The sequence below is a fragment of the Oreochromis aureus genome, linkage group 12, assembly GCF_013358895.1.
Source record: "Oreochromis aureus strain Israel breed Guangdong linkage group 12, ZZ_aureus, whole genome shotgun sequence".
Classification (NCBI taxonomy): domain Eukaryota; kingdom Metazoa; phylum Chordata; class Actinopteri; order Cichliformes; family Cichlidae; genus Oreochromis; species Oreochromis aureus.
Genome location: NC_052953.1, coordinates 5,627,271 through 5,639,648, shown reverse-complemented (window position 1 = coordinate 5,639,648; position 12,378 = coordinate 5,627,271). Strand labels below are relative to the sequence as shown.

Genomic DNA, 12,378 nt, shown 5'->3' with positions numbered 1-12,378 from the left:
GTTATTCTCAGGGGACATGAAAGAAAATCAATTCTTTATCCTTCACCACATGAGAAACTGTAAATATATGCAAGTCAACACATCGGCCATTAAATTCATTTTAAATTAACAACAATTAAGACAAAACACATACAGTTACATGTATAATATTAATTACTCTCTCATATTTTTATGGAAGTTTTCACTGTGCATAAGGAACTTGTATCATAAAAGCAGCGTAATATTAAATTCACTGTTAAAAACCAATAATAAATACATGAAACAAAGAAATGATCACCTTTGTCCTCAGAGATTTTCTGCATGAGTTCGTAGTCCTCGGTCTTCTCTCGCTCCAGGTTGTGTTTGATCATGGCCTTCCTGATCACCACCGGAGTCTTGTCCTGACTCGTCACCTGAATCGCAGACAGAACATCAACACACATCTGTTCCTAACTATTAACCAACACTTTACACACAGAGAAAACTCTGACTTCACTGCCTCTTAAAAAGCCTGAAAGCTGTTTTTCTGCCCTCACCAGGATGCTCTTATACATGTTCCCGTTCTCCACGTCCAGGCTGACCCTGATGATGCAGCAGTCGTCCACCTGCTGGTTGTACAACGGCAGCGACAGAGTCGAGTAGTTCGACACCGCCGACACCGAGCGTTTGTGTGAGCGCGAGGCCGACATCGGGGTGGAGGAGGAGACGGAGGAGGAGGAGGCGGTGCTGGAGCCGGAGGCTGAACCAGAGCTGGAGCCCATCCCGGACGTGTCCAGAGACGACAGAGACGTACATTCCCAGAACTGAAAGGTCATCGGAGGGAGAGGTTAGAGGGAGAGGCTGAAAAATGAAGCCAATACTGAAGAAATAAAAAACTCATGCAGTTCCTCTGATGACCACTTGAGGCTCCAAAAGCGAGTCAATCCCCATCAACGCTTCATGTTAAAGTTTCCAACTTTACATGAACATGTTTACAGCTACAGTAAGCAATTCTGGCATCTGTAGCTAATTTCCTTCTTAATAATAAGGGGAATCACAAAGGTAATTATTATTGGACAATTATTACTGAGCAGGTTTGCAGCTTTCTAAATCGAGCACCCCACCCTCTCAACCAAAGTCCAAATGGTGGTTTGCAGACAGTCATCCAAGCCATTTCAGGTTTTCAGTGTGAAATGAACAGAAAAACATAGCAGCCGTTACCGTTGAGGTTGTATCTGCAGCTGGAGCTTCTCTCCCCAGTGCTGAGACAGTTAGTTTCACCGAAGGAGTCGACGTCTGGAGGAGGACAAAGAAAAACAAAACAGAACCAGTCATCGCACGGCCTCAGACCACTCTGACACGATCGGGTAGGAGACGTTGACAGCCATGATTTTTCTCCACACAGGACACAGATCCTGAGATCACGCTCAAATAAACTGAACTTTAGGTGGGAACAAATGTGCTCTGTGAGTAATCCCTGTGACTTAAGGACTTAAGTTCCCAGTGTGGCTGTGCGCTGGGAGGTTTTCTAAGTATAACACAGAGTCCTGTGGAACTCACGTCTATTTGTTGTAACTGTGAGTGATCACCAGAGGGCAGCGTGGGCTACTCTTACTCATGTTTGTAGAAATTCAGCAGTGAAGTCAAACCGAGCGTTCCTAGAGTTCATATTGTCTTGTTTTTGAAGGCTAAACCTTGATGTATTCACAGTGTCACATGATTTCAGTACAAATGACTACAGGTCCCACCCAGGCCTGGTTTTCTGTTCAGTTTCCGTGTGTTTTGGTCTCTTTTTTGATTTTACTGATATTCTTTCTTGTGTTTACATTTTTCCATTGTCTAAAGTGTTTCCTTGTCTTTATTTCCTTTTGTTTTGTGTGTGTTTGCCCTTCATTATCTGACGCTCCTTCTGCCCTGTTTTGAATTTCGGTTTTGTTTTCCCCGCTGAACTTTTCTTGTAGTTTGTAGCAGTGAACATTGTCCAATAAAGGCTCGCCTTTTTTATTCAGCCTGCTTCATGTCCTCCATTTGAGTCCTTCTTTCAAGTTTTATCCTCAAAGTAAAGACTTCAAACATGAGGAAACATTCCCAGCAGAACCACTGTTGTTTTTTTCCCTCCTCACCAACAGCTGCTTAAAAGTGGCTGTCACGTGTTTTACAATGTGGCAGAAAACACTATGTGCAGCTTTTTCTACCTTTCTCTCGTGTCCCTCCGGTGAGTCTGACAGGAAGCTGGCGTTCACATCCTCCAGGTCTGATCCGCTCGAGCTGACAGAGGTGACGCTGAGAGCGTCGCCGCTGTCCCCCCCTCCTCCTTGGTACGGCCTGTAGTGCGAGTGGTCGAAGGACTTGGAGTGAGAGCCTGCGGCGCTGCTGCAACCGGCCTCCGTCAACTGTCGGCTGCAGATGACACCGTAACAGGAGGGTTACGAAAATAAGGCTGATGGTCAAGTTTAAACAATGGTATTAACGCTGCGACTTACTCGCTCCAGCGCTTCATGATTCCTCCGTTCTTCTTGCCTCGGAGCGTGTTGCTCGCCGACTCTGACAGAGGCTCGATCTCACAGGAGAGATTGTAGCTGCGGGAACAGGAGGGAGTCAGAACGGCAAGAGAGAAAATGTGAATTCAAAGATGGTAAAGACAACATAAACTCAAGGATGAGATAGGACAACACTGTTAGCACTGATAACACTCAGAAAATCTGAGCTAAAGTTAGTAAGAATGGGTCATTCCACCTCAGCTGCAGATTTGTCAATTTGGTGGATTTCACCACTACTGCAATCATAGAATACTTCCATGAATAATTCTGTCATTTTTAATGGTTTTGTATTATTTCAAACCCCTCACCGCCTCCTCTGACCACCAGCATCAGCATTATTTTTTTTGAAGAAAACCTTTTAATATTATTGAAAATGATATTTTCTCCTCACCATTTTCATCAAAACGCACAGATATTTTAATCCTGACGGCAAAACTGAGGACAAACTGAATAACCCACGCTTCATGCTGGCAGCCAGTGCTGTGAATCATTTCATAAACTCCTAAAAATCTCAGAACATGTGAATATTTCATGTGTTCCTGCCAAAACCTGAGGGTTTATATATATATATAGTTTTTTTAAAGCACAGCACCAAGTTTTGTTAAATTCCCCTTTTCACTGTCAGAATTAAAGGATGACTGCAGATATCCAACCACCATCAAAACAACAGCCAGATTTCCTGCTTTCCTCAGGGGTCAGAGACAGAGGGAGAAGCATAATGACTGACCTCTCTGCCTCGCTGTATTTGTCCACGCCGGCGAACCACTCCCTGAAGTGGCTGTCCTGAGTGAAATTGTAGTTGTTGGAGGCCAGCTGGAGCAGTTTGATCTGAGCGATCACCTCAAACTCCTGCAACAAGAGGGCAGAGCAGAAAAAAGGGTTTGATTTTGGGATTCGGACTGGCAGATTATTTTTGATGATGATTTCAAACAGACAAAAATAAATAATTCACCTTTCTTCTCTTCTCGAAGTTAATCAGACCACCCTGAAAAAGAAGAAAAGAAATTATTAGCAGTGATAGAAAATAAAAAATACGAACCCAGGAAGAGGGTTTAAAATCCAAAAATCATCACGGTAACGACTTCCATCAGACGTCTGACCTCAGTGTAATCCTTCATGGCAGTGTCCATCATCACCAGGTCCGTCAAGAAAGTCCCCAGGTAAGGGATCGTCCCCTGCATCACTCCCTGTTTACGGAATAAGTGGAGATGAACATGCAGGTAGAGTGCAAGTGACCATTTCTCTAGAACAGAGTTATTTAAACCAGCGCTGCAGGAAAAATTTGATTTTCATCAGTAAGTAGCCCTGCAAACTGCTGCAGAAGTTTAAGCTAATCACTGCTTGTTGAAATTTGTAAGAAAACTTCCAGAAAGCTGAATTTGAAGAGCAGCTGGCAATCCCCCATTCAAAATGTGATTGTACTCCTTAAGTGAATTTGAAGGGGATTTGATATAGAGTACTGGTTGCTGCAGATGGGTCTATTAGCATTAGAAAAAAAAATGGAGGCTGTTCAGCGCCTGAAGCAGTGCTTCGGTGGAAAAGCATCAAGCAGATAGCATGTGGTCTCACCAGGTCTCTCTGCTGCTGGTGTCTCCTCTGAGCGCGTTTAGGGTTGATTTCTAAAGTTGCAAACTTGGAGGTGCCCTCCTGCAGAAAAAAAACCAACACATGGTAAATGTTTCTGGATGCTAAAACAGGCCAAACACTAAAAATACCCAACCAACATCCACTAAGGCGCAATAAGTGAGTTTTCCTCACTCACTTAAGTAGAAAAAAACCCGTCACATCCCCACAACAAACATCTCTGCGTGACAAAATTCAACATCAGACATAGTTTATCTCGTATTGTGTTCCTTTAAACAACTTCTGAATACACAGATTTCTCCTGTAATATAGTTTGATTAATTTTTGTTGTGCGTTTCCCAAAACCACGAATTGACAGATAACATACTAAACAATAAAACATATATAAACTGAAAGAAAAATAATCATTCTGACTGACCCAGATCAAAATACACTCCCTCAGTACTCAGTGCTCAGTTTTGGTCTTTTCTAAAATATATTGTTAGCCAACTTTGAACAAAGCTGTAGTCGGGCTATAACATTTAAGATGCAGGTGTTTCAAATGTGGTATTTCACTGACATCGCTTTAAAATGAGGCTCTGAAACGAGGACGTCTTGTTCCGCCTCGACTCCTTCTTCCTCGTGTCTCGTCTTCGCCTCCTCCGCTCGTAACTCTCGTGGGAGGAACTGAGACCAGGGAGAGGAGTCGAGGACGTGCAATCCGGGGAATGAGAAATGACGCACAACTTACACGCTAACTCAACTCATAATCCAACCTGACACATTTTCCAAGCTTTAGAAACACAACAACTATTTCATTCCTGTCAGTAGCACTCAAACATTTCTGGATTTTTCTCAATAAATGTACATACTCTTCACTCATCATAATAAGGATGCTATAAAAAAAAGTGTATTTCATTCCCAACTTCTTCTAATCCACATAATTCACACAGCCTGTCGTCCTTCTGGGTGTTTTTAAATCTGTGAGGGGAAAATGAAGGATTTTCCTGTTGATGATTGTGTAATTAAATACCTCTGACTGATTAATTTCTTCATCTCTTCTTCAAAAATATCAAGTAACATTCATGATAAAATGTTAATATACACATACTATGGCATGAAGCTGTAGCAGAACATATAATGATCTTTATATGACTGCAGACACCTGTAGTTTATATACAGCTAATATAGTTTTAGACATTTTTGTCTTTGGCTTTCCAACATGATATTTTGTGCTCAAATCTAATCTAACCACAGAATGTGTCACACAACTGTTTTCATTGGCTCAAAATATGATGACGTTATGGTTCACAGAAAACACATGTGCCGTTTGGTGATTTAAAGCATGTCTAATGCATCCAGCTGGCCTGGAGGTCAGAGACGGGCAGGCTGGGCGATTTTTAACCAGGAACCTCCCTTCAAGGATGTTTTTCTCCAAAAGCTTTTTTAAACTTCATATACTTTGTTTATGTGTTACAGCAGATTAGATCTTTAAAACTTGATCTGGAGTAAAAAATAAAACATCTGCACAACCTCAAAGTAAAAACTGGGAGGAAATCCACCTCCTTGGCGTTCCTTGCGCATTCCTCAGAGTGATGTAATGCCCGGAGGCCTCTGGAGCTTCGTGCAACTCGAGCCAACCGAGTCGAGTCGAGTCAACGCGGCCTGGCCCGAGCAGATAGACAGAGGCGACGCCCTGAGGTCTGCTTTCACATATTGGAGCCGTTATCTACACCTGCCAAAGGGTTCCTCCCTGTGATGTCAGCAGGGATTCCCTCAGAGGACGCCGCGGGTGTTAACTAACTCAGCATTACATCAGAAAACTTCTCAGGTTAAAAATAGGTGATAATTCACTCTCTACCTTTACTCTGACTAAGCACAGCAGACTGACCGCTAAGAAAGATCACCTTACACAAGGGTCAAGAGGACCTAGTTTGTTCACTTATAAGAACACTGTATTACCAATGTCATCAAAATCCACCAAAATATCAGTGAATGTGTTGAGACTGGTATATTTTTATATCTCCCTGTGCCTTAGAGATCTATTTTCATCAACGCCTATTGAAATATAAATAAATAAATCACACCATATTCCTCATCACCACGAACACCCACATACACCGACTGTCCTGCACGCTACATGGTTGTTTTTCAATCCAGTAAGTCTCAATATCGTGCATTAGGCATGAGTTCTGCAATTATTTACAAAAATTATGGTCTCAAATTGTGGTCTTTATGAGCGTGCAAATGTCAGAATGCGACAGCTTAAAAACGTGTTGATTATAAGGACAGCGCTGCAGGATAAGCACAACTAAATCCTGTTTCAGTCTAAGTTTCTTGCGTGATAAAGGTCAAACATCCCTACTGCTCTTCAGACCTTCTGTTTACAAGCAGCAGCCACTCAGAAGCGAGTTGGTGTAAAGGTGGAGGAATTAAAACGGCTTGTTTCAGAGGATGAATGCAAAGCCCCAGGTGCAAGAAAAATAATCATTATTTTGACCTGTGAATCATGCAAAGCTTCTGTAGTAGAGTCCAAGAGTAAAGACGAGCAGTGGAAAATTAGTAGAATCTGTGTTTGAATTTGTGAGAGAGCAGCAGCATGTGCAGCCTGTGCAGCCTGTTGATCTGTCATTTCCTGCTCACTCAAATATCTTGAATTAATGAATCAGCTCCTGCTGACCTTCCACTGAATGCGTCAATATGAACTGCAAAACACCCTGAAGGTGTCAACGCGTCTCTGCATTGAACCCACTATATCGCACTAATGATGACAGCAACCTGTCAGCTGCACAGAGCCCGCCCTGGACATCGTATATGGATCCTGTTGTCCAAAAGTAACAGAACAAGGTGCTCTGATCTGCAGGAAGCTTGGCTGCAGCTGTTGTGAGGAAGGATACTGACGGTAAAGGGTCACCTAGCCGTGCATCCTCCTGCCGCCTGCTCAGCTGCCATGAGTTACTGTTATGTAACTCATAAACTGATTTGTCTGCGTATTATTGCGAAGATGGTTTCAGCAAAAACACACCTCCTCGGTTTTCACTGTGCACCGCCTCATTTTTATGTTTACATCTGTTGCTGTGACTCACCTTCACCAGCAGCTCTCGGCTCAGGGAGTAATTGTTGTCGTCAGAGAAGATCTCGGACAGCTCGCGGAAGGTTCGGAAACTTTCCCTGTAGGCGGACAAAGAGGTCAGCGCACAACAATCACTCTGCAGAGCCTGCAGGCGGGCACCAAACCTACCGTGACACTTCCTCCCAGGTCCTCTTTAGGCGGTGGATTGCGTTGCACTGCAGGGCGGAGAGGATGGCTCGCAATGAGGAGAAGTTCTTTAGTATTCGACACTCCTGAAAACAGCAATCGTTCAGTCAGAAACAAACCAAAACGGCCGTCAGTCCCAAGTGCACATGAGCTCAGCAGACCAGAAGTCTCACCCGGGCAACTTCTATCCACCTCTCCAGCAGACGGGCTCTCTGGTTGGGCTTCAGTGCCGGGTTGCTCAGGCAGGTGGTGATGACACAGTTGGTGACAGAGTTGAATTGGGCCACGGTGGCTCTGATGGTGGGAGCCAGGTGCTCCTTACCTTTCTTATCCCGCTGAGACCAAATCCCCCCCAGGCAGTGGTAGGGAACCACCTTCTTGAACAGATCCTGAATGGACAGAGAGAAAGAGGGGAGTTAAAATCGATACTTATTTCTAATTTAAAGAGAGAAGGTGCAGATATGATCTTAAGAATCAACACCACCAGGTAACTGTGCTGAAAGGGACAGGAAGGATTCTCACCGCGTCCATGAGCGTGAACTGCTCTGCCACCATGATGGGGTCAAACGACAGGAAACTGAAAGCAGGAAGCTCATCCTCAAAGCCGCTCTCTTCCTGCGTAGCAAAAGGGCAGCCGATGTGTTCCCCTAAAGAGATTAAAAAAATATATTTTTCACACAGCTGACTCCACCAGAGCTAAACCTTAACGCAGCTCCTGCACTTTTTCTGAGCCAACACTTTCTTTGTTCTTTACAGCAACAAATATCTCAGCGTTTGAACTGAAACTGAAAATCTAGAGCCACCTGAAATGTGCACAGCCTTCAACTGGTTTATTCTAACACTTTAGTTTTTTACTGTGGGACCACCATTCTGGTATGTTAAAGGAGTCCCTGCCTGCTCTGGTGTCCCTCTCTTGTTCTGCCTTCATACCATCAGGATCAGGCTCACACTGCTGTCTTCGGTGGAAGTGGGCCAGCAGGTTGCGGGCACGGCGCTCCAGATCCGAGCCGGGGAAGTGGAGGTGAAGGTAAGCGAGGAGCTGATGCAGACACTCGTAGTTTGGAGGGCTCCAGAAGTCCTCAGAGTACTGGTCCAGCCACGCGCCCAGGATGGACGAAACAGTGCTGAAACACACAGGAAATAAAATATAAGAAAAGAACCTCACTTATCTGAGGCTGATAATCAACTTGGCTCTGAAGTGGCCTCCTTAGGAAGCCCACAAAGCAACAATATTGAAGGGAAAAAACTAAAAAATTGATAGAAAAACATTCTCACATTTTCAATTTTAAGGTACGCTTGAGTGAATTATCCACTACAGTATGTTAGTGTTTAGCTGAACTGGTGACTCTCACGGTCAGGCTGTTTTTCCATCCTTTGTTATTTCCATTCTTCTGATTCAAACTAAATCTAAACAAATATGGTTTCTGTTACACAAGAGTAAAAAAAAGCCCTGTTTTTCTGAATTAATGAGCCATCCTGAAATCCTAAAAGAGCCTCTACTGCCTAAAGCTCGATGTCATTAACATGAATGACCCTCCACTTAGTTTAATACAGCTTTATTTTGGCTTAGATTTGAAACAATGGGACCTCCAGGCATCTTTGAGTAATACAGCCTTCATTCAGGATATAAGGATGACGCAAATAATGCATAATGCATCATCATAAAATGCATTCAGGGTGACTACATGGCTACAAGATGGAGGAATCATGTAATCATGTTCCCAATACGGGGATTTGAGTACCTGAAGATATCTCATTTATTTAGAAAAACATTATAACTGCACAATGTTACCATAGATACTTAATAATTAAAATATTTTATGAAAAGTTGGAGAAGAAGACAACTTAATAGCAAAAAAAAATAATGATTAAAAATATCACAACACAGAAATGTGAATATAAATGACTCCATCTGGTCTCATGAAGTTTAAAACAACAGCTACCTGAAGTCAATGGGAGCATTTCTCGGAAAACAGTGGCTTGACTTTAAGGATTTAACTAAAGCTCTTTTACAAGAGAATAAGAAAATGAATAAGTCCTGTTTATTTTTCTGTGATTTATCACATTTTTAGGGCTGCCTGAACCCAAACAGCCCCTCAGTCTGACAGGTATCCAGCCACGGGGAAGAAAAGGATCGCTTTAAGCCGGGGAGGAGGGGGGGCTGAGGCTCGGTGCTGTGAATGTACTCTGTGATTAATGTTGGAAGCTCGACACTGAAGGTCGCAGCATGCTTACTTTCTCAGCTCTGTGCGGTCGTCCTGGGAGGCTCTGTGTGCTGTGGCTGCAGGCACATTTTGGAGCTTGGCATACCTAAAAAGAGAAAGAAAAAAAACACCACAGTTTCATTTTATGAACCAAACTAATGAACAAAACAACCAAAAAAGAAAGAAGCTTCAGTCTGAGTTCAGTTTTCATGTCAAGGTCTGATGGCTCACTCTCTCTCTTTTGTTGTTGTCCCTAATGAGCTAAACATTTTAAAAGCACAGGGGCATCAGTAACAGTATTTTGTAATACTGAGCAATATTTAAAATTATTCTGGACAGAAACATGAAACACAGAAAATGTCCTGAGGCAAACTTGAACCCACACCTCTGCAGTAGCCTTTGGCATGTGGGTCACATACTGATACTGCTCAACTCACTGAGCCTTACTGTCACCAGCATCTTTTTATTTTTTATTGCTGTTTTATTATTGTATCATATTTATTTTTTACTACATTTTGCTTTGCAGTAAAACAATTGTAGCAAAAGTACAGGAGTAGTAAAACTAGTTGTAGTTGTAGACCTCTGACCACTGCGCAGGGTCCATCCACTAAGTGCACGATGCCCGTTTAAAAAATACAACTTTACAGCACATTTACTACAAATCTGCTGTGTATGTGTGGTTTATCGCTCCATCACAACTGCTGGGTGGATATTTCTTTTTTATTGGCTTTTCAGGGGTGTGGTCCTTTTGATTGACAGGTGTCCAGGCGCAGGCAGTTGTTCCAGGCCTTATCTCTGTTAATTCGACTCGCTTAACCGAAATTTTCAACGGTGTGAGCTGCTGGTGCCTTTTGGATAATTTTGCATTGAACAACTGAATTAACCGTGATATCACTCTGGGTACCAGGTTCAGCTTTTGTGAGAGAAACTCTAGCAATGTATAAGTCTGTTAATTACATCAGTTTTCTGTATACAGTGTGTGGGCACGATGGGGTTCATTTACAGTGTGATCAGTTTGGTGCTTTTGGTCCTTTATAATCTTAAGAAATACTCCCTTGTTTCTTGTAATTTGGAGAATTTATTTCTTAGTAAATTTGCTATTTTAATCTTCTGATATACTGAATTTTTTCTCTGTTTGTTTTATAATAATGGATCTGAGAATGATTATGTGTTACAAAACAAAAATATTCAAGTAAAGTGTCTAAAATTTGTACTTAAACACAACTTCTACCTCAATGTATTCATCTTCATTTCTGATTAAGAATTTAAATCAGAAAAGTCTTGAAAAAATACAAATCTGGTTTTCCACCTGGTGTGTGGTCTGGTGTCACCGTACCTGTTGAGCAGGAGATCGAGCACCTGCTTGGTGGTGGCGAAGGATCGGTAGGTACAGAGGAAGATGGTGACGTAGGTGGAGTCTTTGCCCTTGAACGCCGACACCATGTACTCCACCAGCCTCTCCAGAGTGCCGGCCTTGATGGTCCGCACCTTGCAGGTTTCGTAGAGGCTCAGGGCGGAGTCCGTGTCCACGCCCAGCCATCGCTGCCCCTTGCTGGCCGACTGGTGAAGCTGCACCTTCCTCAGCGTGATGGTGAAGATGGCGTCCTCCTCGGCCTCCTCGCCGATCTCCTGCGTCGAGCTCTGAGAGGCAGACAAGGAAAACAAAACATTTTACTCCAACTGTCGACTTTGGTTGGGTGAAATTTTGTCCCAGGATTCACGGCGGTTTCTTCATGCTGGAACAAGCGCTTCAAATAAGTGTTTAAGGGACCAGATTAGAGGGAGCTGAAGGCTGAGAAGAGCGGCCATCTTTACCGTGCAGAACGTGGAGTTAAAAATGTCCGGCATCTAATTCTGGGACTAAACCCTTTAATTATGACCATCTGTGTGACCTGGCCCTCTCCTTTCTGGTCGGTCCCTCTCTGTGAGTCATACTTCGTGAATCATGTGCGTGCACAAACAAACAATAGCTTGTTACCAAACAGAGCTTGCTGGATAACTGGGTCGACAATACAGGCTGCAGCCTGCATTTACCCAAACGGGGAATTAACACAAGCTGCTTGTTGCCTGAATGAGGGCTCTGTGGGCCACTGCAGGTCACCACCCACGGCAGTTTGCTGTTGTTTTCTCCTCAACATGAAAAACGAAGATGAAACAAACCATGAACTGTGATGCTGACGGGGATCGTCACAAAGTAACGATTCGAATTCCACTTCACCTGATGCCTCATCAGCACCACTCGCGGTTACACAACAGAAACAAAAGTGTTACGACACCCTTTAAAAATAAGCATAATAAGTAACTTCTGACGGCTTTTGAGTAAAATTAGATCTTTAACACTAATTTCCTTGAAAACACCAAACTCTAGTTTAGCTGCCTACAATGTAACATGCACTGGGATAGTTCTCAGCTGGCCTGCAGCGCTGTTTCCCCATCTAGCTTGCCCAGTTTTAGAGATATCAGCAATAAGGATGTCTGCCTCTTGAATTTAATGGACGTAAATGGACCTTTGGTGACTTAAACATGTAAGCAAAGATCAGCTCCCAAGCAATAAAGATGAGAACAGAATTAGATGAGTTCAGTTTCAAAATAAGAGCAAGAAGCACTTTTTTCTAGTTTTCTAGAAACCTGATCATGGTTGGATAATTTTTCTAAAATGCTAAATTGAACAACCAAATATACCTGGACTGTCTGCGGGTGGGGAAACACCACTGTAAAATAAACATTAGCTGTTTGAGAGCCAAGAAAGATGAACATATTAAAACCTAACAGGAAGAGCTATGGCAGTGTGAACCACTATGGAGGAATGGCATGCAGTGCCACAGTCATCTGTCACGGCCACTTATCGTGGATC

At 43.1% G+C, this 12,378-nt stretch overlaps 1 protein-coding gene across 5 annotated transcripts in view; it reads right to left on the bottom strand.

Annotated features, from left to right (window-relative positions):
• Positions 1-12,378, bottom strand: part of LOC116316301 (ral guanine nucleotide dissociation stimulator) — a 58,479-nt gene that overhangs the window by 4,867 nt on the left and 41,234 nt on the right. For 3 of the 5 annotated variants that reach the window (XM_039620568.1, XM_039620567.1, XM_039620565.1), the window contains exons 2-17: positions 10,861-11,165; positions 9,556-9,630; positions 8,215-8,444; positions 7,843-7,967; positions 7,494-7,709; positions 7,303-7,406; positions 7,148-7,232; positions 4,068-4,145; positions 3,599-3,685; positions 3,451-3,483; positions 3,226-3,347; positions 2,442-2,537; positions 2,154-2,358; positions 1,180-1,254; positions 516-782; positions 278-392 (exon numbers count right to left, since the gene is read on the bottom strand). In XM_039620568.1, the coding sequence (XP_039476502.1) occupies positions 278-392; positions 516-782; positions 1,180-1,254; positions 2,154-2,358; positions 2,442-2,537; positions 3,226-3,347; positions 3,451-3,483; positions 3,599-3,685; positions 4,068-4,145; positions 7,148-7,232; positions 7,303-7,406; positions 7,494-7,709; positions 7,843-7,967; positions 8,215-8,444; positions 9,556-9,630; positions 10,861-11,165 (2,218 nt within the window). The remainder of the gene's footprint in view (positions 1-277; positions 393-515; positions 783-1,179; positions 1,255-2,153; positions 2,359-2,441; positions 2,538-3,225; positions 3,348-3,450; positions 3,484-3,598; positions 3,686-4,067; positions 4,146-7,147; positions 7,233-7,302; positions 7,407-7,493; positions 7,710-7,842; positions 7,968-8,214; positions 8,445-9,555; positions 9,631-10,860; positions 11,166-12,378) is intronic. The other 2 variants (XM_031734845.2, XM_039620566.1) reach the window with 2 other exon arrangements.